We start from the raw sequence: 27,359 nt of genomic DNA on the forward strand, positions 1-27,359 counted from the left end.
TCTGCCTGTCCGGGACCTAGACCGGACTTGGACCTTCTAAATGTAAATATAATTTGGACGGGACTTGGACATAGGTGAGTCATGTTCAAGTCCGGCCCGTTGACAGCCCCTAAACAACATTCCCAACGTTTATATAGCGTTGGGGACTTACGGCAAAAACGTGTTACAAAGCAAAAAAAGTAAAAAAGTGTGTGTTGCAAATATCTTGTTATGGTGTAGTAACATAGTGTCCAAGTGATGTTATGGTGTAGTAAAATAGTGTCCAAGTGATAGGAACACTCATAGGAGGTCTCAGGATTACAACTAACTATGTGGCTTAGGGGTGTCCATGGTTCGGTTCGACCAACTAAGTGGCTTAGGGGTGTCCATGGTTCGGTTCGGTTTGGTTTTAGATAAAATCTTGAGCTGAACCATTAGTACTCGGTTCCTAACAAACAGAACCATCAACAAACCGATGGATCACACAAACCGGGTGCAGACCGAACAGTAAATTATGTTCGGTTCGGTTTATAAACCGATGCCTAGGCCCCTTTTCCAAAAATGCTTATTTACCAACATAAGGCCTGATTTGCACCAAGCCCAAGCCCATTATTTGGTTAACTAACCAAGGCCATATATTTATAGACTTGTAATGTTATTATTGTTTGCAGTCTGGGTGATGTGGGACTATAAATTTACCACCCCCCCCAACTTCCTGCTGTTTCAGCGGTGTGTACTAACTTAGTAAATCTAACCTATATGTACAACTCACATGCCTGCAGCTCGAGATGTTTGACTTGTAGATGAAGAGGTGAGTAAATGGGTGAAAGGAAGAAAGTGAACTACTAGTCACAAATATGTTTTAGGACATGGGATTTAAAAAAAATCAGAAACAGCTATTACCTTTAATGAATATCTCTTAAACATACTCCCAATCACAATAACGAACTTGTCACACTCATCCTTCTATGAAAACCAAAAAACACAACAAGTTGTAAAGGTGTCAAAGCAAGATGAACTTCCGTATCAGAAGAAATACATTCCATCCTATTTTCAAGTGAATGCAATACACAAATATGCTCTGTGTCGAAATCACACGACCTAATTGTACAATCCTCAAGCATTGCAATAATAACATGTCCACTTATAAGAGATATAATGCTATACAAGGCAATATGTAGTAGAGTCAAAGAAACATACAAAAGAAGTCTAATTAAACTATTACATATGATCCCCCAGTCACCCAAAAGTGGTAGATGAGCAAAAGAAACATGCAAAAGAAAGTCTAAACTATTACATATGATCCCCCAATCATGGTCCCAAAAACTATCAAACTATTATATCTTCACATATTCATTGTATCTTCACATATTCACTGTATCTTCACATATTCCCTGTAGTAAATCAGCAACCATCCCAACAATGACTCCAAAAACTGCCATATTGGGAAATCTCTACATTTTTGCACTAGTAAGTTAGCAACAAGCTTCAAAGGTGATCCAAAATCTGCTGCATCCTTAGTTCTACACCTAATAATCACTTTCAAACAGTTAAATAACCATAATCAGTGACCAAAGCAAATTCCAATTATACACAAATGCAAACAAGTTATAAAAAACTTCGGAGAGTTTTATTTACCAAAAGTCAAAAGTGACAACTCAAACCCTCAATCAGACCTACTCTTTGACGAAATCATCGCTTCGAAAGGTTCTACAAAGACGATCAAAATAAGAATAAAACAGTTGTATAACTAATAGTTAGGAGTGCAAAAAACTATTTATTTTCACATAATATTACCTGAATCAATTGCGTCATATTGCTCTATTTCTCGCATTGCTGTTTGAAGATCAATTGGCTTCACACTAGTCTGCAACCAATTTTGAGTGCAAATGAGGGCTTCAACTGTGTTAGGTCACAAAGAGCTACGAAATGGGTCAATTATACGGCCTCCTATGCTAAAAGCCGACTCCGATGCAACGGAAGTCACCGGAATGGCCATCAAATCACGAGCCATGAGAGAAAGGATGGGATACTTGGAGGCATTAGCTTTCCACCAACCCAAGATATCAAACAATTCCTCTATATTTTGTTCTTCAAGAGTCAACGCCAAATACTTGTCAACCTCAGACATACTCCCTAAACTTCCCTGCATGTTACGCATCATCCATTTCGTCGCCGGATCACTAGACACAATAGGTTCACTTTCATGTTGCGGTGCTGTGCTTGAGCCCTTTCCATTGCTAACATATATACCATCCATGCAAACGTACTAGTGTGTTCTTCACCTTCTTTTCAATTGAGTCAACAGTGGCTGTTCCGTACAGCCCCGTCATACTAAAACTCACATATTCCAATTTGAAGCAAGGATCAAGAACCACTGAAACTAACAGTAGGGGATTGATCTTTTCGGGGCTCCAATACTTATCAAATTTTGCAACCATCCTTAAACCCATATCATATAAGGATAAATCAGACGAATCACATAAATCTTTCAAACTTGTCCTCACAATGATAAGCTCATTAAACAAAAGATCAGAAGTGACATAGTTAGAACCAGAAATTTTGTTTGTTGTTTCAAAATAAACTTGAAGAAATTGAACAAACATTCTAGCTCTCTTCCAATCCCTAACATCCGGAGGCCCAATGTTACGCTCAGTGGTTGGAGTTCTCGTGCTTTCTTCATCCTCAAGACCATCCTCATTCTCTATTGGTACGAAGTAATTCCTATATCCAACATCTTCATCCTCTAGCCTATCAAATGCTTTCTCAAACTTTTCCCCCGCATCCAACATCTCATATGTCAAGTTCCACCTTGTTGCCACATCTAAGCATACATTTTTCTCACACACAATTTTTTCATCTTTCACACACTTCTTCCAAGTGGTCCATCTAGATGGAGATGATCTCACATATCTTATTGCATTCCTTATCTTAACAATTGATTCATCAAATTTTTTCAAGCCATCACGAACAATAAGATTTAAAATATGAGCCGAACATCTAACTTGTAAAAATTCATGCTCTAAGACTATATTTTTCCAATGACTAGTCTTTTTCTTCAACCAATCAATCAGCTCGTTTGTTCGAGCTTGCATTATCACATGTAACAGTCAAAACACTATCAATACCACCACTCTAGCAAGCACTTCTCCACCATCCTCCCAATGGTCTCACTTTTATGGTTTGGAACTACACAAAAGCAAAGGATTTTTTTCTTTAACTTCCATTCACTATCCACATAATGAGAGGTGAGACACATGTAATTAATATTTTGAACAGAAGTCCATGTATCAGTTGTAACACAAACTTTTTGACCTTTCAAGACACGCTTCAACTTCTTTTTCTCCTCCAAGTACAAAGCTACACAATGTCTAGTAATTGTTGTGCGACTTGGGACATGGAGCCGTGGACAAGCAACTCGACAAAAGTTCAAAAACCTTTCACACACTTCACAAACTTAAATGGAAGCTCATCAACAGTGATCATTTGGGCAATGGCTTCTACGCAAGACTCTTGACTAAATGTGATGGCCACAAGCTCATGCCCACCTTATTCTTTGGGTTTGAAAGTCAATGTCGATTGCTTCGAGTCCTTGGTACATGGTTCGGGTATTTCTTACAAACACTAGCAATGTGAGACCTCATGCTGGAAGTCCCATTAATAATAGAATCACACTTAAATGACGTCTTACAATAGTTACAGGTAAAACTTAAAGGAACACTACCTTCAACTTTGGTGAAGTGACTCCATACATCCGACGTATCTTTCTTCTTTCTTCGCTTTGCAGCAGCTACCTCATTCTCGTTAGATGCATCAGGTTGAAATGTCACATTAGCAACTTGTGTTTCCACATTGGTTTGTTTCATTGAAGAATCCATGAATCTAAGTAAGAGAGGGGGGACGAAATATTAGGCCATCAAACATAAATTGGTAAGATTTAATTGCATATATTAAGTAAAAATATATATAAGAGAAATAAAGACTTAGAGAGTGAATAATTAGTGAAGAGTTACTTGTAATGGTTCTCTTTCTCTTGTTAGCATAAGTGGAATGATGGAGAAGATGAGCTGAACTACCGAAGCCTCTTTTGGTGATTGAGAAGGATTAGACGCTGTAGGATTAGACTTCTAAGTTCTAATCCAACAGTTGTAATAAAACAAAACTTAGGGTATGAACTAAACACAGTTCGGTTCGGTTGGCACCGGTTAACCGAGACATGAAACCGAAAACCGTACCGACCCAGTCGGTTTTCACTTTTAGGAACCGAGAACCAAACTGGGTCTACAAAGAACCGAAAAAATTGACCGGTTCGAGTCGGTTTTGTTCGGTTTTTCGGTTTCCGGTTTTTTATGAACACGCCTAATGTGGCTGAAACAGTTGCGATTATTGAAGGTGTTAAGAAGACTATTGAGTTGGGGTGGGATCGAATTGTGGTTGAATCTGACTCAAAAGCTGTAGTTCAAGCCTTCTAGACAAGCAATGTACATTGGAGATGCAAATCAGAATGGAATAGACTCAAGACCAAAGCAACCATCATACTCACTAGTATAATGATTTAAGCAATAAATCTATAGTAAGTGAAGTGTTGGTTCTCCACACTATGTAGGAAGTTTGGTCTGCATGTGAAGCCACCATTGTTGTTCCCCAGTAGTGTGGAGAGCAACTCTATTTCAATTTTTTTTTAGAAATAATAAAAAAAATACATTATTTCCATGTAACCTTATTGGACCTAGGCCAGGCTTGAATCCGATCATGTCTGCCTGTCCAAGACCTAGACCAGGACTTGGACCTTCTAAATGTAAATATAATTTGGACGGGACTTGGACATAGGTGAGTCATGTTCAAGTCCGGCCCGTTGACAGCCCCTAAACAACATTCCTAATGTTTATATAGCATTAGCGACTTACCAACGGCAAAAACATATTACAAAGCAAAAAAAGTAAAAAAGTGTGTGTTGCAAATATCCTGTTATGGTGTAGTGACATAGTCCAGGTGATAGGAACACTCATAGGATGTCTCAGGATTACAACCAACTATGTGGCTGAAACAATTGCAATTGTTGAAGGTGTTAAGAATGCTATTGAGTTGGGGTGGGATCGAATTGTGGTTGAATCTGACTCAAAAGTTGTAGTTCAAGCCTTCCAGACAAGCAATGTACATTGGAGATGCAAATCAGAATGGAATAGACTCAAGACCAAAACAACCATCATACTCACTAATACATGGAGAGAAGTGAATTTCGGAACAGATAAATGTGCCAAAAGAGGAGCAACTCCTAGCTACTGGGGAACAACAATGGTGGCTTCATATGCAGACCAGACTTCCTGCATAGTGTGGAGAATCAACACTTCACTTACTATAGATTTATTGCTTAAATCATTGTAATATTGGAGGGGCTTTAAAAGCCCTTCACCGTATATAACTATAACTTTTTATTTTTGCTATATATACCCAATTACCCTTTAGCAAAAAAAACCGTTAGTTGGCAAGAGTCGTGGTGTGGGTAAGAATCACTGGAGTTGTATATGTTGGCATGAGCCATTGTCGGGCATTGTGTATGTAAGAACCATTTGAGCTATGTAGCTGAAGCATGGCACTGCGTATGTAAGAACCATTTGAGCTATGTAGCTGAAGCCAGGCGCTGCGGTGTCTAATATATATCAGCACATGTCATCCGCATTGCCACAAACTAGTTTAATATTGAAATTCTCGAAAACAAAATTTTGGAAGCCCTCTCAAGTAATTTTTTGAGAATAACACTTTCAACATATAAGACTAGATTTTGAAGAAAAGTGTTTCTAAGATGGAATTTCGAAATATAAAAACCAGAATATTAGGATGATCCTTTCAATTATTGTGTGTTTGATTGGTTATGTTTGTGTAAATGGCATCTAGTCCTTCTGTGAACCTTAAAGTTATCAAAAAATATATTAAGACTCCCTTAATAACTCCATAGGGGCGGGACTCCATATCTCACTTGGCATCCAAATTATATTTTTCTTTCTAATAAAAAAAAAACAAAAATAGAAACAAAAAAAATAACTATATCTTACCCAATTAAATAACTAATACCCGAAATAGTAACAAACTAGATTTTGGACCCGGGCATACGCTCGGGATCTATTAAATATTTTGTGTGCTTAAAAGGCTTTACAAAATGTCACATACAAATTTTCGAATCAGAATATATTTTTATTGAAAATAAACCAAAATACGTTAATGAGTAGCGATTATGGTGCATAAGTACTTGGGAACTAAAGGATCAAATTGAGATAGCCTCTTCACTTTGTGGTTTAGGATATTAATCCATAATTTTCAAATATAATTATCTCAAACTTGATCTAGCTTGTATAATAGTTTTCTTAGATTTATGGTAATTTAGTGGCAAATTTTCGAATCAGAATAGATTTTTATTAAAAATAAACCGAAATACGTTAATGAGCAGCGATTATGGTGTATAAGTACTTGGAAACTAAGGGATTGAATTGAGATAGCCTCTTCACTTTGTGGTTTAGGATATTAATCCGTAATTTTCAAATAGAATTATCTTAAACTCGATCTAACTTGTATAATAGTTTTCTTGGATTTATGGTGAGTTAGCGGCAAATTTTCGAATCAGGATATATTTTTATTGAAAATAAGCCGAAATACGTAAATGAGTAGCGATTATGGTGTATAAGTACTTGGAAACTAAGGGATCAAATTGAGATAGCCTCTTCACTTTGTGGTTTAGAATATTAATCCGTAATTTTCATATGGAATTATCTTAAACTCGATCTAGCTTGTATAATAGTTTTATTAGATTTATGGTGATTTAGCGGTAAATCATCACCGCTCGGCTTACGTACTAATGTGTATAAATCTCTAAAACAGATTGATTGTTTCCATATCCTCAAAGAATACACTACTCCCACTTGAAAAAAATCATCACATGAACGTGTCCTACGAACGGGTGTCGTTATATTAAATTATTCTAAAAAATATTAGCAACTATGCATAGCTATGAGATATGAAAATTATATTAATTACTCATTTAAATTTCTTGCACCACTTTCTATAAAAATGAAGCATCAAACCTTGATAAAATTCATCGACTTCTTTTTATTGTTAGGTTTAACAATAGAAGTTTGATTGAAGTTTTGTGAGAATATCCATTGTGGTGAAGATAATATTGAAGCTACTTGAATAGCAAGACATTCCCAATCACAATAAAAGAATTAAGATAAACACTACTTAAAATGCAAAACTATATTTGTCGAGACATTTATTTCTCCTACATATAATATAAATATGTTTTAGGGTTATTAGTTCAATGCATTTGCATCAAGTTTTTTATTTTCCATTAATTATTCTTTGAGGTTAGTTTAATGTAATACGTTGCCTCTAGTTTTTCAATTTCTCATTAATTATTCTTTGAGGTTAATTCAATGCAGTTGCATCAAGTTTCCGATTTCCCGTTAATTATTATTTGAGGTTAGTTCAGTGCAATTGCATCCACTTTATGATTTTCCGTTAGCTATTTATTAAAGTTAATTCAGTACAGTTGCATCCAGTTTTCAATGTTTCGTTAATTAGTATTTGAAATTAGTTCATTGCATTTGCATCCAGATTCCAATCTCCCGTTAATTACTTTTTAAGGTTAGTTCAATACATCTGCATCCAGTTTCTGATTTCCCGTCAATTGTTTTTCTAGGTTAGTTCGATAGTTTACAATTTCTATACAGTTTTCATACATGTAAGAGTCTGTTTTTATAAACTCACTTTCATTTTGGGTTTCTAATTACTCGTATTTATGCTTTGAGGTCAGTGCGATGCAGTTACATCCGACTTCCGATTTCCAGTTAACTATTTTTTGAGGTTATTTCAATGCATTTGCATCCAATTTCTGATTTTCCATTAGTTAATCCTTGATTTTAGTTTAATGCAGTTGCACACAGTTTTTGGTTTTCCGTTAATTATTTTTTGAGGTTAGTTCAATGCAATTTCATCCAATTTCCGATTTTATGTTAATTGTTCTTTGAGGTTAGTTCAATGCATTTGCATCAATTTTTTGATTTCCCGTTAATTATTTTTTGAGGTTAGTTCAATGCAGTTACATCAAATTTATAATTTCCCGTTAATTATTCATTTAGGTTAGTTTAATGCAGTTTCATCCATTTTTCAATGTTTCGTTAATTAGTCTTTGAGATTAATTAGTTCATTGCATTTGGGTCCATTTTCCGATTTCCCATTAATAACTCTTTAAGGTTAGTTTAATACATCTGCATCTAGTTTCTGATTATTTATGCTTTAAGGTTAGTTTGATGCAATTATATTTGGTTTCTGATTTCCCGCTAATTATTCTTTGAGATTATTTCAATACAATTGCATTTAGTTTCCGATTTTCCACCAATTATTCTATGAAGTTAGTTCAATGCAATTGCATTTGGTTTTTTATTTTATGTTAATTATTTTTTGAGTTTAGTTCAATGCATTTGCATCCAGTTTCCGATTTCCCATTAATTATTATCTGAGGTTTGTTTGATGTATTTGCATACCGTTTCCGATTTCCCGTTAGTTATCTGACGTTAGTTTAATACAATTGCATCTAGTTTCCGATTTTTAGTTAATTACTTTTTGAGTTTAGTTTATTGCATTTGCATAAAATTTCCGATTTTCCGTTAATTACTCTTTGAGCTCAGTTATGTATTTGAATCTAGATTCTGATTTCCTTTTAATTATCCAATGTGGTGTGTAATACCAACTTCTACTGATCTATCTGTAGTGTCTTTACAAACATGACATAAAAAGTAAATTATACTTGATTTACTATGTGAGATCATCGAAGATTATCCAGTTCCCGATTTTCCATTAATTATTCTTTAAATTATGCATGACTCACTATGTGGAATCTTCAAAGATTATCTACGAACGGGTGTTGTTATATTAATTATTCTATTCTGAAATTTTGCAAATATGCATAACTATTATATATTAATATTATATTGATCACTCAACCAAATTTCTTATAACGTGAAAATCTCACTCTCCATTAAAAAAAAAGAACACACTTTTGATAAACCTTTCAACTTCATTTTGTTGTTTATAATTAATAAAATAAGTTTGATTGAAGTTTTGTGAGATTGCATAATAAAGTGAAATTCATATATATTGAAGCTACTTGAATAGCAAGGAGTTCTCAATCATACGGAAAGAGATAAGATAAACACCATTTTAAATGCAAAACTATACTTATTGAAACATTCCCACAACATATAACCCAACTATGTTTTGAGGTTAGTTCAATACATTTGCATCCAGTTTATTTTTTGAGATTAGTTCAGTGCAGTTGCATTCGGTTTCCGATTTCCCATTAATTATATTTTAACATTAGTTCCACGCATTTGTATCATGTTTCTAATTTATAATTAATTTTTCTTTGATGTTAGTTCAATGCAGTTGCATCCAGTTTCTGATTTTTCCGTTAATTTAATCTTTGAGGGTTAGCTCAATGTATTTGCATCCAGTTTCCGATTTTTCGACAATTATTTTTTTTATGTTAGTTTGATATATTTGCATCTAAGTTTTGATTTTCCTTTAATTATTATTTGAGGTTAGTTTAATGCAGTTGTATCCATATTCCAATTTTCTATTAATTACTTTTTAAGATTAGTTTAATACTTGCATTTGCATCCAATTTCTAATTTCCCGTTAAATATTATTTGAGGTTAGTTTGATGCATTTACATCCAGTTTTTGGTTCCCCATTAATTGTTTTTTGACGTAAGTTTCATTCAGTATTATATATTTTTTAAAATATTTGTCATTATTGCTTTGTCGTTGTTGTTTTTTTTTTTTTTTTTTTTTTTTTTTTTTTTTTTTTTTTTTTTCTATTATATATTTTGTGATGTTATTTTTTGTATAATTGTTTTTAACTATGTTTTGAGACTGTGTTAAGGATATATTCGAAATAAGTCGTTGTTTTATCATAGACACTAAAATTGTATGATTTGTAATAGGGAATTAGTTTCTACAAATCACATATTTTTTATTTGATTAAATATATAAGAATTGGAGCACTAAAAGTATTTGATTCATAATAGGAAATTACCTTTTACAAATCACATATTTTTTAGCAATTTTTTTTATTTTATCAATTATATAAAAATTGGAAATACACTCAAACTCTCCAAATATAAGAATTAGAAATATACTCAAACTCTCCAAACTCCAAAGAAGTTCTATGTATGTGGGATTGTACACTATTAGAAAAGATTATCTTTCATATTATAGTGCCACATAGGAGAGAACAAAAAATTAACTCTCATATTAGAGTGCCACATAGGAGAGAGAAAATCCTCCATTAGAGGTCTCTGCTTTAGTATATAGATAGTAGATAAATAATAAAAATATCGCCTATATTTTCACAAACAAATTAAACCAAAAAAAAAAAAAAAAAACGCCCTAAAATGGAACTTCAGGGTCTCCGCTAATAATCGTGTCCAAGTTGAAGGGTCAAAACTGATTTTGTTTTCCCCAATTAATGTATATTTTCCTCCCTTATTTCTACATAAAAAAGAAAAAGAAATAGCGCTTACAAAAACTTACAATTCCAATAAAATAAATCAACCCAAGATCAAGCACAGTTCATATTTCTTTAGTAGGATGACCCATTAACTGGAAAAGGTATTGGTTGGCGTGTTACAGCCTCATCAGGTATCAATTCAGTACAGACTTAATTTGTTTCCAAACGATGAACGATCAACAGTATCTCAATTCATGCAAACTCGACCCCAAGACAAATGGGCGCTGCCCAGCTCCAAAAGGCAGTTACGAATGTGGTGGGGGTGAAGTCAGATCACAAAACTTGATGGATTGATCGTTAGCTGGTTCTTCAGATATTTTGCTATTTATGTGTGTTGCCCATGTTACCCAATATAGTTATGTAAAAGAAAAAAAGGAAATGGAAAGGAAACTTACTAGCTGGAAAAGAAAAGAAAAATATGAGGGGATAACGTAATGACATGTGAGAGATTTCACTAAGGTAACTTCCAAGGCACAACTTTAAGGTTAAAAACCTCCGTAGCTTAATGCTTGCTACTTAGGCACTTAGCGGCATTGTTGTTATATATATAAGTTATATATTGTCAAATACTCAAATTTCAATACTTTTACAAGTTTAGAATGTTATGAACTTTGTACATTGGTATTACTTAACTAACAGGTACTGGGGGTACGCCGGTACGGTTTCCATTCCTGCTTCAAGATTTTTTTTTTTTTTTTTTTTGGTTTGGGTAAGTTAAATTTTATTAAAAAGAAGGGTAATTTTGACTTAACCCCCCACAGATGGGTAGCGGTTTGACTAAACCTCTCATTTTTAAAATCATTTGAGTTTGCCCCCCACTCCGTCAATTTTGTGTGTAACAGACGTTAGTATTTTAGCTATTGACCATTTTACCCTTATGAAATAGATGTTGCATTGCCCCCCACATTAACACGTTAAACCTAGCTTTGCGAAAACCCCCCAAACGTTGCCATTATTTAATTCTTGCACTCTATCTCTCGTATTTTACCTATTAACCATTTTGCCCTTTATGACAAATTAAGGTTTTTTTTTTTTCTTCCTTTAGTTAAAACAAATTAAGAGGTTTACTATTAGTTAGTGTAAACCCCCCAAACGTCAATATGATATTTGCATAAACCCCCCAATTTTTTAATTAACAGTAAACAAGAAGAAGAAATCTCACGATTGGGACATAGTTGTTCAGTTTCCAAAGTTCTCACAATTGGAAGGGTACTGAGCTCTCATGAACATGATGAAGAAATATTTTCATGGCTTCATACGTGGACCAGCATATGGCAGCTGCAGGAGCATGAAATAACACTTTTGCCTTCAATTTAGTGGAAGTTTGATGATAAATGGATGGATACACCCCATATGGCAGCTGCATGAGCATGAAATAACTTACGAGCAATTCGGTACCATATTCTAACCTAGACTAATTAGGAGGTAATAAAAGTTGGTTTTGCGAACTGCTAGGAAGTTACTCTACCAGTCATCACCAAACTTATTCTGAGCACTAACCTGGCAGAAGTGAAACACATACACAGTTGCCATTTAATTATGATGAGTAGCAAAATTTGCAAACAGTGGAAAAATGAATATTTAGTTGTCAGTTGCATTCAATAGTTAGAAGTCATTACAACAACAACTTTTAAATTATACTGACATTTTTACTTAGTATGCTTATAACCTGGATCTGCAAAATCAAGTTAGATAGTGTTGTATGCATTGACAAAAATTGTTGAATGACTATGAGGTTCATAACCAGGTTATCAGACATTTTTTGGAACTCAGCCAGTATAGAATCAATTTTGCCATGATCAGCTTCAATTGTTATCGGAGTGCCCCAAAGGGGTGACCTGAGAACACATGTGAAAATTGATATTTTCCTTTGCGGCACTATCACCACCATCACTTGTGTTCTCAGTGCCGCTCCTATTGGTTGTACTTGATTGGATGTAGATAACGATGCTTCATGTGGTGGAAGACCAAACAAAGGATTTACATAATTGCTCGTAAGTTAATTATCATATTGAAGGCAAGAGTGTTTATAACCAAACAAAGGATTTACAGAATTGCTCGTAAGTTATTTCATGCTCCTGCAGCTGCCATATGGGGTGTATCCATCCATTTATCGTCAAACTTCCACTAAATTGAAGGCAAGAGTGTTATTTCATGCTCCTGCAGCTACCATATGCTGGTCCACGTATGAAGCCATGAAAATATTTCTTCATCATGTTCATGAGAGCTCAGTACCCTTCCAATTGTGAGAACTTTGGAAATTGAACAACTATGTCCCAATCGTGAGATTTCTTCTTCTTGTTTACTGTTAACTAAAAAATTGGGGGGTTTATGCAAATATCATATTGACATTTAGGGGGGTTTACACTAACTAATAGTAAACCTCTTAATTTGTTTTAACTAAAGGAAGGAAAAAAAAAAAAAAAAAACCTAAAAAAAACCTTAATTTGTCAGAAAGGGCAAAATGGTCAATAGGTAAAATACGAGAGAGAGAGTGCAAGAATTAAATAATGGCAACGTTTGGGGGGTTTTTGCAAAGTTAGGTTTAACGTGTTAATGTGGGGGGCAATGCAACATCTATTTCATAAGGGTAAAATGGTCAATAGCTAAAATACTAACGTCTGTTACACACAAAATTGATGGAGTGGGGGGCAAACTCAAATGATTTTAAAAATGGGGTTTAGTCAAACCGCTACCCATCTGTGGGGGGTTAAGTCAAAATTACCCTAAAAAGAAAACAAAAAAAAAAGGACAAAAGGTGTTTGGGGAGGCAACAGCTGCCTCTCTAAAGTCAGACTCAATCAAGCATCCATTCCTTCCATTTATAAATATGGAGTAAAGTACATTTCACTTAAATCTATAGAAACTTTGGAAAGGCCCTTCCCATTTGTGAATCCACTCTGGTTTGCCTTCAAAAACAACTCTCTCATTCTCTGTAAGGATTGTAGCAGTCTTTGCCAAGGTCTCAGCAGTGAAATTGCCTTCCCTAAAGATAGTGGTTTTCTTAAGTTGATGAATGGCAGCTGTGCAGTTCGTCCATCTTGCTTGGAGTTTCCATGTCACATTACCACTTGTAAAAGCTTTTGAGGTAGCTTCTGAGTCCGTTTCTACCCAAAGCCTGAGCCATCCTCTAGATACGGCAGTTTCCACACCTTCAAGGATAGCTAAACACTCTGCCCAGAAGTTTGTTGTAGTCCCAATACTTTTTCACATTGTCAGCTTGAAGTCTTCCATATTTCCTCTGTAAGAAACACCAATACCCGTAGGGCCTGGATTGCCCGACGTCGCACCATCCGTATTCAGTTTGATTACATCGTTAAAGAGGGGAGGTGGTCCAAATACATGTTTTGATCTTTGGTGCACCCTTTGCTCTATGTTTGACATCCCAAAACTGCAGAATTGAGCATTCAAAACGAGAGTTGTAGCTATGGCTTCTAGACAGATTTCCTGTGATCTTTACTTGAGTTCTAACATAGTACTTGCACTCTACTATATTAGGTCCTTTTTCTTCAAACAAAACCTTATTCCTTTGCTTCCATATGCTAGCCATAACAGCCACCATACATGCATTCCACATTTGCTTTAGTCGAGGACTCCATTCTCTGTTCGTACTCATAGCATCTTCAAGACTCATAACTGGATTCTTCCTGAAAGCTGTAGAGATCCACTGCCATAGTAGTTGGGAGAAAGACCAGTGGTGCCATAAAAGATGGTCATTTGTCTCAATTTCATTTCTACACAACAAGCTACAACAAGATGACAAATGCACACCGACTTTTCGTACTCTTTCATCAATGGCCACCCCTTTTTGCAACTTTTTATATACCAAAGTAGCAGGTCTTGGGTGTATATGGCAATTCCAAAGAAATTTTCTCCATGTAACCGAGGGTTTTTTCGTTATGAAATCATCATATGCCGACTTTGTAGAAAAATTATCTTTCATGTCAAGGCATCAAACTACATAGTCATTAAAAATTGGACTGCACTTCTGCATTGTATTCACTTCCACATGAACACTATCCATCAGCTCTTGTAGAATATTAGGAATACTCCATCTATTTTCTTTTAAAAGATCACACACTTTTGCTCGACATCCTTTCAGTTCATGAGAGCTGATATTCAGTAATTGCTTGAGAGATTTGTTTCCTAGCCAATTGCTTCTCCACAAATCTGTGTTCTTTCCATCCGCAATCTGTTAGATATTTCTTAACATGAATCCTAAGATCGTGAACTACATAATAATCATATGTAGGATTAATCAAAAACAATTTAAATGTTACCTCCAGACATCCTGATGCAGAGAGCTTGTCGATCCTGCTGTCTGATGTTGTTATTGATTGAATGCTTTAATCGTCAGAAAATAGATCTGTTTCTCTCTCCTTGCCTACAAATCTTAATGTGTTAAATTTTGTGAAGTTAAGTTTTTGTGATGAACAAAAGCTTTTACTTATAGGTGGAGAGAGGACCGATTCTACCAATTAGGATTTCCTTAATTTCAGTCGTACATCAAGGCAGAGGATATTGCACAATCTTGTGCAAGATAGAAACCAATATTTAGCATATATCCTAAAATATTGGATTTCCTATAATGACCATATTTAGAAGAAAATATAAATTCCTTACAATCGTCCCACTTGGTCGATAGGAAGATCCATCAGTGATTTTATTTTAGGAATCATAAGGTGCGCATTATATGCTAAACATTTCTTTAGTCGGTTATCATAAGTGTCGTGGCTAATTCGGTTATCAATGGGAGTCATGGCATGCACACATTATTTTGTAACATGCTTACTTCCATGTACTACGTCATTTACAACTTTCATAGTTAGACCGTAATAGGAGATTTATGTAATGGTCTCATAATGTCTTTGTTTAAAGACTATTTCTGTTATCATTCATCCAAACGTAAATGTGTGCACAATGGAAAACAGAAATAGCAGATGTAGAATTGCTTTAAGAGCTCAATAAATGTCAAATACAAGTACAGAAATAAAAGCAGAAAATGTTAACTAAGAACTATCTTTAAGACCCATGCTTTCAGTATGTCCCTGAAATGTCTTTGGAGGTAGTCCTTTCGTGAATATGTCTGCGACTATGTAATCTGTACGTATAGACTCAATGACAATTTTCTTTAATTTAACATCTTGCTTCAGTGATAGATATTTAAGGTCCATGTGTTTGGCTCCCTTAGATATCCTGTCATGCTTGGAAAAGAAGGTTGCAGCTTCATTGTCACAATAGAGTGCTAATGGCTTAGAGATGAAACTCAAAGCGTCGAATTGAGAGACAAAATTGCACAACCATGTTCCCTGAATTGTAGCCTCATAACATGCCACGTATTCCGCCATCATGGTGGATGTGTAAAGCAACTCAGATTTCTAGCTTTTCCATGATATTGCATCTCCACATAAGAGATACACATAGCCAAGAGTGCAAAGTCTAGGTCAGGACATCCAGCAAAATCTGAATCTGAATAACCAATCACCTGTAGGTGATTTGATTTTTTGTATGTGAGCATATAATTTCTTATTCCCTTGAAGTATCGCATCACTTTCTTTGCAGCTTTCCAATGAGCAATTCCTGGGTTACTCTGAAATCTACCCAGCATGCCAACAGCATGACTAATGTCAGGTCTTGTACAGACCTGTGCATACATCAAACTCCCTACAAGAGAAACATAAAGATATTTTTCCATTTCTTTACGTTCCAAAGGGTTCTGTGGACACTGCTCAAGATCAAGCTTGTCTCTTTTATGCAGTGGAACAGAGCTAGAGGAACATGCCATCATGCCAAATCACTCTAGAACTTTGTCAATATATGCTTTCTGGGACAATCCCAAAATACCAAGTGACCTATCACGGAATATTTCTATTCCTATCACATAAGAAGCCTCACCCATATCTTTCATTTCAAAGTTCTCAAAGAGATAATCCTTTGTAGCATGTAATAAACCAAGGTTGCTACTAGCCAGTAATATGTCATCAACATACAGAACCAAAAAATATAAACTTGCTCCCACTGATCTTGAGGTATATGCAAGGGTCAACTATGTTTTCTTTGAAATTGAATTGCGTAATGATTTCATAAAAATTTAGATACCACTGCCTTGAAGTTTGTTTCAATCCATATATTGATTTTTAAGTTTGCATACCATGTCTTCCTGACATTCAATTTTGAAGCCTTCAGGTTGATTCATGTAGACTTCTTCGTCTAAGTTTCCATTAAGAAAGGCGGTTTTCACATCCATTAGATGTAACTCGAGGTCATAGTGAGCTACTAATGCCATGATGATTCTAAGAGAATCCTTCCTGGACACAGGGGAAAATGTCTCAGTATAATCAATGCCTTCTTTCTAATTGAAATCTTTGGTAACAAGTCTAGCTTTATATCATTCAATATTGCCTTTACAGTCGCGTTTGGTCTTGAAGACCCATTTACTGCCAACTGGTTTGTGTCCTGGAGGCAATTGAACAACTTTCCATACTTTATTTTCATCCATAGATTTCAGTTCATCTTTCATGGCATCAATCCATTTACTAGAATTAACATCCTTAATGGCTTGTGAATAAGAAACCGGGTCCTTAATTGTCCATTCTTCAGATTCAACTTGGTAAAGCATGTAATCATTGGAAATAGCGGATCTCTTTTCTCTTTGAGACCTTCTTAATGTTGGTTCCTCTGGTGCTTCATCTATGTGTTGGTTGGCGATAATATCATTATGGAGTTGTTGATCATTTATTTGGTTTTCCTCATTGTGAAAAGGTTTAACAACGGGAGGGTTTCTAATATCTTTTGGAATAGAGGGAAAAATAATAGGTACCCTTATTTCTTGAATGATCACATCTTGAGTTTTATTACTCCCACTAATTTCGCCATTCTCAAAGAATTTGGCATTATTGGTTTCAACGATTCTCGTACTATGGTTAGGACAGTAGAACCTAAATCCTTTGGACTTTTCTGGGTAACCTATAAAGTAACCACTAATCGTTTTAAAGTCCAATTTCTTTTTATGTGGATTGTAGATTCTAGCCTCAGCTGGACAACCCCATACTTGGAGATGTCCTAAACTAGGTTTCCATCCTTTCCATAGTCCAAAAGGTGTTTTTGGAACTACCTTACTGGGAACCCTGTTCAAGATATAAACAGTTGTGCGTAGAGCATCCATCCACAAGGATATAGGTAAGTTAGCATGACTCATCATGGATCTAACCATTTCCATATATGTACGATTTCACCTTTTAGCTACACCATTCTGCCATGGGGAACCAGGCGTTGTGTATTGGGCAACAATTCCAAGCTTTTGGAGTAGTTTTGCAAAAGGTCTAGGATGTTGTCCTGTTTCGTCATACCTTCCATAAAACTCACCACCTCTATCAGACCTTATGATTTTCACTTTTCTGTCTAGTTGCTGTTCGACTTCAGTAATGAACACTTGTACAACATCTACAGATTGAGATTTGTCATGCAACAAGTATAGATAACAGTAACGTGAGTAATCATCAATAAAGGTAATGAAATACTTTTCTCTCCCAAAGGTTGGAACATCAAAAGGCACTACACCAGAATTGGTTAATAACGACACCTTGTTAGGACTGTGTTGACCGTCTTTAATTTAGGACTGCAAGAATCGTCCTATATGGCCTAACCCTGTCGTATATTGGCATAAGGTAAAATATAGGACGAGCTTTAGTGTAGTGCATCCACGACGGTAGCGGTAGTGCTGGAATTTTCAAGAACTCGTCGCGAGGTAGTTTTTCACTTCTTCATTCTCGCGCTCATTATATCCAGTTAGAAACCCTAGTGGAAATAGAAGAGATAAAAAAAAGGTGACTTCTAAGTTCTAACGAGCCGTAAGTTTTGTTACTGAGTCAAGATCTACTGTGAAATTGTAAGCTCTCTCTCCCTCCCTCCCCCCAAAACTATAATATTTAGTCAATGCTATAAAGCTTCAAGTTTGAGTTTTTTCGTCCGATATTTGTTTGTTAAACTGAAATGGGTAAATTTCTTTTGCCAGAGTTCACTCAAATCAAAGTTCCTTCTCCAAATCGAGGTAAATTTTTTCCCTTTTTTCATTCTTCTTGTTTTATTATTATTATGGATTCAATGGGGTTTGCTGAATATATCATGGGGTTTTGTAATTTCGATTTTTCATTGATGAGTATGAAGTACTCATCTATTTTTGGGTTTACTTTTCATTAATGAGTACGATCTATTTTTGGGTTTTCAGTTAGATTAATCTGATTGATATTGAATTACTTAGTGTTGGTTGTTAGAGTTGCTAGATCTTAGTTGTTATTGGTGACAAATATTGTTGTTATTGTTGTTCACTTGTTAATGTTGTTCACTTTTCAGTCGTAAATTAGTTTTGTTTTATAAAAAAATTTCATTTGTCAAAATTTGATTTTATTATTTGCTAAAAAAGCTTTCTTTTTGTGATTCTTGTGGTTAATGTTTCTGTATTTGCTGGAACATTACAATCCTATCAATTTATTTGATTTTGTTAAGTGGGGTTGTTAGAGTAAGAGGTTAAACACATATTGACTATATGAGTGGCACTTGGGGTGATAAAAAAAAACGTTGATGGGATTGTTCCCATTTTTTTTGTTTGCACCCAGAAATTCTTTATATATACATAATATATATGTCGAATGGGTTGCTACCATTAGGACCTTAATTTTCTCATTGTTGGAACTCTTGACTAGTGGTCCTGACCTTAACACTTAGCAGTAACAATATATTGATGGACTGTTAACTTTCTTTGTTCTTTTCTATATATTGATTGAATGTTTAACTTTCTCATCAACACTTCTCTTAAACATTATTGATGGGTGTGTGCGCGTGTTGCAATGTTATTTTATCTGTGTGCATGTGTGTGGGTTGGTGCTAGGTGTGTGCAGGTGTTTTAGCAAGTGGAGTGAGCTTTTTCCAATTTGGTTGGGTGGTCATATTGTGTATGTAACACAGATTGTTTCTTCTGATATTTCAAAAAGAAAAGAATCCTAACACTCTTGTTACTAGAACACTCTTGTATGTTGTTTTACATACGAATGACGATGGCACTTGTCCCATTGAAGAGCATCGCGAGTAAGTGGTAAGAATGTTAATAAGTGGTTTATTTTTTCAGTCAAAATAGTATCTTCTAACTCGCTCTTTGATCTTATTCGTATTCTGATATGCGCCTGGGGAGGAAAGAAGGGGAAACTGCATCCAGGGCTTGGCTTGAAAGCCCTTATTTTGGCTAGAGAGGTGGATAGATAGGGCTACAATGTTGTCGAGCAGTTGAACCGAGTCAGTCCCACCAATACATGGTAGTTACTATTAAAGCAATATCATATAAAGTGGGAAGCTAAAACAAGCTGGAGTTCCCGGGCAAGGCAAGAAGCATGTGTTAAGCGGTAGCCAACAAGAGATCGGGAAAGCAGCAGGAGGTAGTTCAACCAAAGCAGTAAGGTAAGCCGCGGTACCATAAGGCATAGTCGTTAGCTATACTACCTTAGACTTTTTCTTTATTTCATAGTCTCATTTTGCATTCCACCTTATGCTCGTCCGAAGAAATGGTGAAATCTTGTACCCAACCTACGACCTACCCATCTCATCAATCAAGGAGGGGGTACTTAGTGAAACTTGTTGCCACTGTCCCTTCCATAACATAACTGATCAATCTATTCCCGAGCGCTCTCTCACCCAAGCACTTCATCCCTCTCTCTCCTTATCGATCGTTCGTTCCTTCTCCTCTTGCTCAACCGTCCGCCAAGTAAAGGACTGCAGAAGATCGTGGAGATCCACAAGATACCTGCCAACCCAACAATAAACCCTTTTTTATTTAAGTTAAGGTTGGTGCCACCAGAAACACTATTTCTTTAATGACTAAAGTCATGCCCCGAAGCATGGGTTTTCAGATGGTACTTCTTCCTATTAGAGTGGCTGCTTTTCGCAAACCTTGAATACCCGCCATGATATCCTTCGACCTAGAGACCTCGACTTCGTAGTGCCAGTTTCCCAAATTTTCCACCTATTCAACGCCGCTTGAAACTTCGAGTTGAACTAAATGACCTATAAGCGCAAGGGTAAGACTATTTACAGATATTAACTGGAGGATCTTTGCCATTGCCTTTGGATAGAGCCTTTAGGACGTATGGCATTGGGCAAGTAGGCTCCATCAGATACAACTTTTTGACACCATTGTGCAGTAGAAACAAAAGCCTTTTCTGGGCCAAGGAGTCGTTTTTCTGTTTTTTCTTTCTTACCAATTAGAAGGAAGAAAGATGGAGCCGCTCTCATTCAAGACCTTTGGAAAGCTGCTGTGTTGACTTCTCGCAACAATTATGTTTAGATACATACTATTTTATACAACAAGTGTGTTCATTTGTAGTTGATTATGACTAGATTATTATTATTTTAATCATGGTTCTTAAGTTCTTAATTGCCGATGGGATTCTTTAATTGACATGAGTGGCCATACTTAAAAATGCTATTGTAATTGGTGGATAGCAAAAGAATGCGAGTATGAGGTTCCAACAATTGTGTACGTTAAACATCTTTGGATTTAATTCTTAAGCTCATTAAGTACTAGTCAACATGAACTGGCGTGGTTTTATCGAAGATAGGTGGTTGAAGGTTTTATATTTATCGCATTGGAACTTCCTTTAGTAAACAGGTGACACAATGAAGGCATGAATATCCTAGTAATATCGTAGTAGAAAGGTCTGAATACATTTAAAGTATTTATTGTCACTTTACCAAGTTTTGATATTAACTAGTTTAGTTATATAGCCGATTCCTTTCCTATTTCTCAAACTATACTGTCACAATTTTTTGTGCCTTGCAGGTCATGAGACCTTAATTACAGATCTGATAGATTTTATATATGCTGCTTGAATGGCAAAGAGAAGCGATTTTTCTCTCAGAGAACCACCTCACTGGCTCACCCAGTTCCGTTCATGATGAGGTGCGCCTGCTATGAATTCCTGCACGTGTATGACATGATATGCATGCTTACTAAGTAACCTTCCAGTTATTGTCCTTTCAGTTATTTTTTTACCTGTCTTTCTATTGTGCTTTTAGGTTTTTAGGAAGAGTATGATTAGTTAGACTTGCTTATTTAATTTGTGTAGCTTGCAATGCTTCATTCACGTAACTTTAGTATCCAGAGTTCCAAACGGTAAGTTCTTTTTTTGTTCTACAAAAGGCAAAAAGCGACTTATAAATTGCTTTTCATTCTACTTTTCCTCAGCAGGCTCATAGTTCCTACTTGCATGGGTCATAAAGGTTATACTTTCGCAAAGTTAACTGCACCAGCAGGTAATATTCTCTATAAATTAGTTCCAATAGTGCCTTTTATTCTGTTTTTACTTGTTTTTGTATCGTGTTTTTGGATGTTTATCGCATAAACCATTAATGAATGTAAGAGGACAGTACCTAAGCCTAGACAAAAACTTACCTTTTTTTTTGGTAAAAAAACAAAGACTAATCTGATTTCACAATTTCTTTAGTAACATTGTTGGTACACGATACCTTAGGCTACTTTGGTGTATTATTTCTCAGTGTACTCATTGGTTTCTTGTTGTAGTTGTAATGCTCACAGAACGCATAGTATTTTCATGAGTGGACATGATTATTGGTGGCTAAGTACCATGTCACTTGGAATTCGGATGAATTTTATGGTGTTTTTTTTTTCCTTATTCTTTTTTATCCATTACTAAAACGAGTGTCCGAGTACATACATGGGGGGGGGGGTACTTTAAAGGATGCTTATAACTCCACACTAAACCCGTTCTTTATTTTTTCACTTGTATATGTTGTCAATGATTCCTTGTGAAGCTAGACTTCCTTAAACTGTAGATACTTGATTACCCTTTGTAGAAATGGCATAGACAATTAAGGTGGTATGGTACTTTGCACTATTTTGACTTGGTATTCTTTTTATGCAAACAGATGTTTCAACTAATGATGCTTAGAGTTTATGTAGATAATAATATGATTGCATCTACGTGTTTGTAGGTGCGCAGAGACCACAAGGAATCATCAGCACTCACTTTCATGCAAAGTATAGCATACTATGTCTGTACATTGTTAAAAAAACTCGATGTTCGCTTATAAAGCTCAAAAAACTTGTAAACTTTGGAAAATATCAATGTATTATTTATCAAATTTTTTATGCAATATTTTAGTATGTTACCATTTATGTCGTTCAAATGGTAATCATGTGTGAATTTAGCTGAGTATTCAGGAAAAACTAGATTCTATACAGAAAAAAAATTATTTCAATAAAATAACTACAAAAAAGGGAACAGCAAAGGTGTCCAGACTCCATAATTGATTTTCCCAAATTGCAAATGCGATGAAAAGAATGTCCTAAAGCTAAAACTAAGACACAATTTGCGACGCAATTTAGGGTCTCAAGTTTGAAAATTAGCTGCCAAAATTAAAAAGTGATTTACGACGGTTGTTAAAGTCGCAAAATAGACGACGACAATAACAGTCTTTACCCCGTCGTATTTCTAATTCACGTTAAGACGTCCATAACCGTCGTTAATATTAACGACAGGGCAATTTGCGACGATATGTGAGACAACATATTCCGTCGTAAATCCCAATTTAGGACGGCTTTAACCGTCGTTTTCGGCCATTTTTGGTGTAGTGAGGTCCGCAAATATCTGTATGAATTATTTCAAGAAGCTGGGTACTTCTTGTGGCTCCTTTCTTTGTGTGTTTTGTTGTTTTTCCTTTAATACAATCCACACATACTTTAATATTAGTAAAATTTAGCTCCAGAAGGACACCATCTTTTACTAATCGTTTGATTCTTTCACTGGATATATGACCCAGTCTTTTATGCCACAAGAAATAAGAGTCATTTGAAGATGACTCTCGTTTTGTTTCCTTAGAATGCAGGGTAAGATGGGTTTTAGCAATTTGATTATCAAGATGAAACTTGTATAGACCTTCAATCAAAATTCCAGAACCAATTCGACTAGAATTTTTGAATAAGCTGAAAATACCATTTCCTACTTCAAACGAACAACCAACTTTATCAAGTGCACTTACTGAAACCAAATTACGGGAAATAGACGGAACATAAAGACTTTGACATAAGTCTAACTGATAACCGCTATCTATAACAAGACGAAAGGTTCCAATAGCTTCAACTGGAGTTTTGTCTTTATTTCCCATGAAGAGGAAGTTCTCGCTTGGGTTTGTGGTTTGGATCATAAGGAATCCCTATATTGAGTTGAAAACATGAACATTAGCACCGGTGTCAATCCACCAAGTATCAGAAGAAGCATAAGTAAGATTTGATTCGAAATAACTTATGAAACCCATGGGGTTACCTTTCTTTTCGAACCATTCTTTGCGTTTAGTGCAGTCTGCCTGAAAGTGTCCAGGTTTCTTGCAAAATTTGCATACGTCTTCCTTCTTTGTCTTCTTGGGGTTTTGACTAGCCTCATTAGATCTGGGTGGTGCCCTTTTATGGCCTGAATTATGCTTTCTCCCAGCTTTGTGTCCAGCTCCGTGAACGAGATGAGCTACTTTAATACCTTGTTGATTCAGCCTGGCCTCCTCTTGAACTAGTTTGTTAGCCAATTCATTCATTGTCCACTTGTCCGTAATAGTGTTGTAATGAATTTGGAAAGGCCCGTACTGAGGAGGTAAACTATTCAGGATAAATTGGACGAGAAAAGCCTCATCCACTAATAGTCCCAAATTCTTTAGTTTTGCTGCAAGGTTGGTCATCTCAATGACATGCTCATGCATTGAGCGAGTGCCATCAAACTTCATGGTTGTAAGATCTGCCATTAGTTTCCCAGCAAGGGATTTGTCTGCAGTCTTAAACCTATCTTGAATGGACTGCATGTAGTCCTTAGCATTCTCAGATTTAGGAAGGGATGTTTTGATGTTGGTAGCAATAGTCATTCGCAAAAACATAATGCTTAGTCTGTCAGACCTCTCCCAAGTATTAAGGAGATTCTTTTCCTCAGCAGTACTTTCAGCAGTAAGTGGAGGTGGCTTATCATTAAGAAAAGCCATATCCAGTTCAAGTACCCCCAATGTGAACTCAACTTGCTCTTTCCATTCTAAGAAGTTGGTTCCATTGAGCTTAGTGACAGAGGTAGCATGCGAATTTAGATTGGTAGGTATGATAATTGCAAATAGAGATACAATAAGGCTTTGAATTAAAACAACACGTGTATGAATATATACGACATAAAATTTAGGTGCTCCTGTGGGTAGTCACCATAATTTCTACACATTATACCATCTAAGGTCGTCATATTCAAGGTGATAAAAAATTAAGTGATGTTTCTCCTAATTAAGATCTGTGGATATCCTTGGTCTACGTGCGAACAAAACACTCATTAATTATTGTTTGGACGTATGAATATAATTCGCCTGTGGGCGATTAAAAGCTTCATGCATTTGAACAATATGTAGTTTAAACATCATGATGGTACTAGTAGGGCCAAAACCAGTGTTTAATAGGGTCACTGCGGTGAAACCTAACCATACTCCAAAAAAATAAAAAATAAATAAAAAATGAACATGATGAGGAGTATGAGTCAACATAGACCATTCTATATGCGAACTTAGATGATCTACTTTAACAGCTTGACCATTTTAAGCACCTGAAGTTCTATTTCTGTGAACAAACAACAAACAGAGACTGTCTTTCAAGTTTCAATTAGGTAGTATATATGTACGCAACTCATTTGTGATGGATACCATTCGCTTAAAATTTGTAATGTGGCATCAAAGAGTTACCAACTCCAATACAATTGTGACTCCACAGCAATGACTCAACAAAATTTGAAGCATGACTGTAGGTTTTTTGTTTGCACCTTTCTAATTATCCTGGTAACATAAAGGGCATATTGTGATGTTCGAACTTCTAAACGGGACATAGTTCACTACATCAAAATGAATTATATAATTAAGCTAGTCGATTGACAGATGGAATATCCAGACGATGCCTTAGCCTTCTTGCCCATGCCAAATAAATACATCATCCCATGCCAAATAAATACATGATGTGAACGAAAAAGCTATTTGTTATCATTGCAAACCCGTGAAGGCGAAGAAGACCAACACAGTAAATATAACAAATATATTTAACTATTACATTGATTTCTCACGATCAAACAGTCGTGCATTAATTAAAATTGCGGAATAAATTAAACATAAACTATTTATGCAAACCATAATAGTTGGATCGATAAATTGCTGCAAAACAGAGTAATCCTAACTAATGGACTATCATGTGTTCTAAAACAAAGCTCCTGATACCACATGTTAGATATTTCTTAACATGAATCCTAAGATCGTGAACTACATAATAATCACATGTAGGATTAATAAAAAACAATTTAAATGTTACCTCCAGACATCCTGATGTAGAGAGCTTGTCGATCCTACTGTCTGATGTTGTTATTGATTGAATGCTTTAATCGCCAGAAAATAGATCTATTTCTCTCTCCTTGCCTACAAATCTTAATGTGTTGAATTTTGTGAAGTTTGTGATGAACAAAAACTTTTACTTATAAGTGGAGAGAGAACCGATTCTACCAATTAGGATTTTCTTAATTTCAGCCGTACATCAAGGCAGAGGATATTGTACAATCTTGTGCAAGATAGAAACCAATATTTAGCATATATCCTAAAATATTGGATTTCCTATAATGACCATATTTAGGGGAAGGAAAGAAAATATAAATTCCTTACACAATCACCCATTGAGATCTTGGAACAACTTATTCCAATGCATCCTTGATGCTAGTCCAGATAGAGGTAGGCTTGTGATATGTAATAATTTCACCATCCTTGTTAAAGTATTTAGCTCTCATAAAAATGCTCAAATCACTCTCACCATCAAGAACTTCCTATGCCATTTTCATGAGCATAGCTTTGTTTCAAGAATTTAAGGGCATAGAACAAGGGCTTATAATTTGCTAAAATGTGGATCTTAGAGCAGTTCATTTAGGCCAGATTTTTTTTGGGTACTCATTTAGGCCAGATTTCATAGAAAGAGTGAAACGCCCATTTTGTATTGGCCTTATTCGTGGCCAAACCACTAGCCATATTCGTGTCATCCCATGGTTATCTAGTCCAAGTTGAAGCGTGTTGAATGTGAAGACCTCGCAACATCTTGGACCAATGCTCGACATCACAGGTAGCATACATTTACATTGACCTTGGGAGTTTTGTGGAGAAGAATTAGTTTGGATTTGTTTTTCTTATTTTTATTTGAAAAATCAGAAAAATGTATTGTTAATGGGCTGGGCTATTAGGTAGTGCACTATGTTCAAGTGGACCAAAATAGGCATGACCCTTGTGTTATTTGGCTGATAGCAAACTTGACTTAATAGTGAGGTTTTCTCACTTAGAGTTAGGGGTGCAAGTGGATATCCAAATATTCGAATCCGATTCGAATTCGTATTCGAAAAATCAGATATTATCTGAAAATTTCGGATTCGGATAATTTTTTATGTCCGAACTGGTTTCTGATACGGATTCAGATACTGCCATATCTGAATCCGCATCCGATTTAAAAAATTAATAGTTATTATATATAATCAATTTATTTATTTTTTATTATATAAAATATTAAACTAATAATATAAAAATATAATTACAAAATAATAATAATAATAAATGACAAATATATATATTTATACTAGTTTTTTTATAGTGGTAAAATAAATTATTCAAAGCAAATAAAATTTTAATTAATTTTAATTTTCGGATCGGATATTATCCGATATCTGATTCGGATATCCGAAATCGGATTCGGATAAATTTTTTAATATCCATCCGATTCGGAT

General features: G+C 35.4%; 2 protein-coding genes and 1 long non-coding RNA gene across 6 annotated transcripts; 1 reads left to right on the plus strand and 2 right to left on the minus strand.

The window, feature by feature from the left end:
* Nucleotides 1–15,889: 15,889 nt before the first annotated feature.
* LOC147476856 (secreted RxLR effector protein 161-like) lies at nucleotides 15,890–16,327 on the minus strand. The gene has a single exon (XM_086585842.1). The coding sequence runs from the start codon at nucleotides 16,325–16,327 to the stop codon at nucleotides 15,890–15,892; it is 438 nt and encodes a 145-aa protein (XP_086441968.1).
* A 2,007-nt stretch (nucleotides 16,328–18,334) lies between these two features.
* LOC147476857 (uncharacterized) lies at nucleotides 18,335–22,724 on the plus strand. 4 transcript variants are annotated; one of them, XR_015209394.1, is made up of 6 exons: nucleotides 18,335–18,430; nucleotides 18,557–18,592; nucleotides 19,430–19,992; nucleotides 21,371–21,490; nucleotides 21,779–21,843; nucleotides 22,543–22,724. It is a non-coding gene; the product is annotated as an uncharacterized LOC147476857 (long non-coding RNA). The 4 variants fall into 4 exon arrangements; XR_015209395.1 differs by lacking the exons at nucleotides 18,335–18,430; nucleotides 18,557–18,592 and having other exon boundaries at nucleotides 19,245–19,633; nucleotides 19,735–19,992; XR_015209393.1 differs by lacking the exons at nucleotides 18,335–18,430; nucleotides 18,557–18,592 and having other exon boundaries at nucleotides 19,244–19,992; nucleotides 21,776–21,843.
* A 1,039-nt stretch (nucleotides 22,725–23,763) lies between these two features.
* Nucleotides 23,764–24,869, minus strand: LOC147476858 (uncharacterized). Its single transcript, XM_086585844.1, has one exon. It carries the CDS (start codon nucleotides 24,568–24,570, stop codon nucleotides 23,764–23,766), a length of 807 nt encoding a protein of 268 aa, XP_086441970.1. The 5' UTR covers nucleotides 24,571–24,869.
* Between the last annotated feature and the right edge of the window lie 2,490 nt (nucleotides 24,870–27,359).

This window comes from Coptis chinensis, chromosome 9, assembly GCF_015680905.1.
Source record: "Coptis chinensis isolate HL-2020 chromosome 9, ASM1568090v1, whole genome shotgun sequence".
NCBI classification, from domain to species: Eukaryota; Viridiplantae; Streptophyta; class Magnoliopsida; order Ranunculales; family Ranunculaceae; genus Coptis; species Coptis chinensis.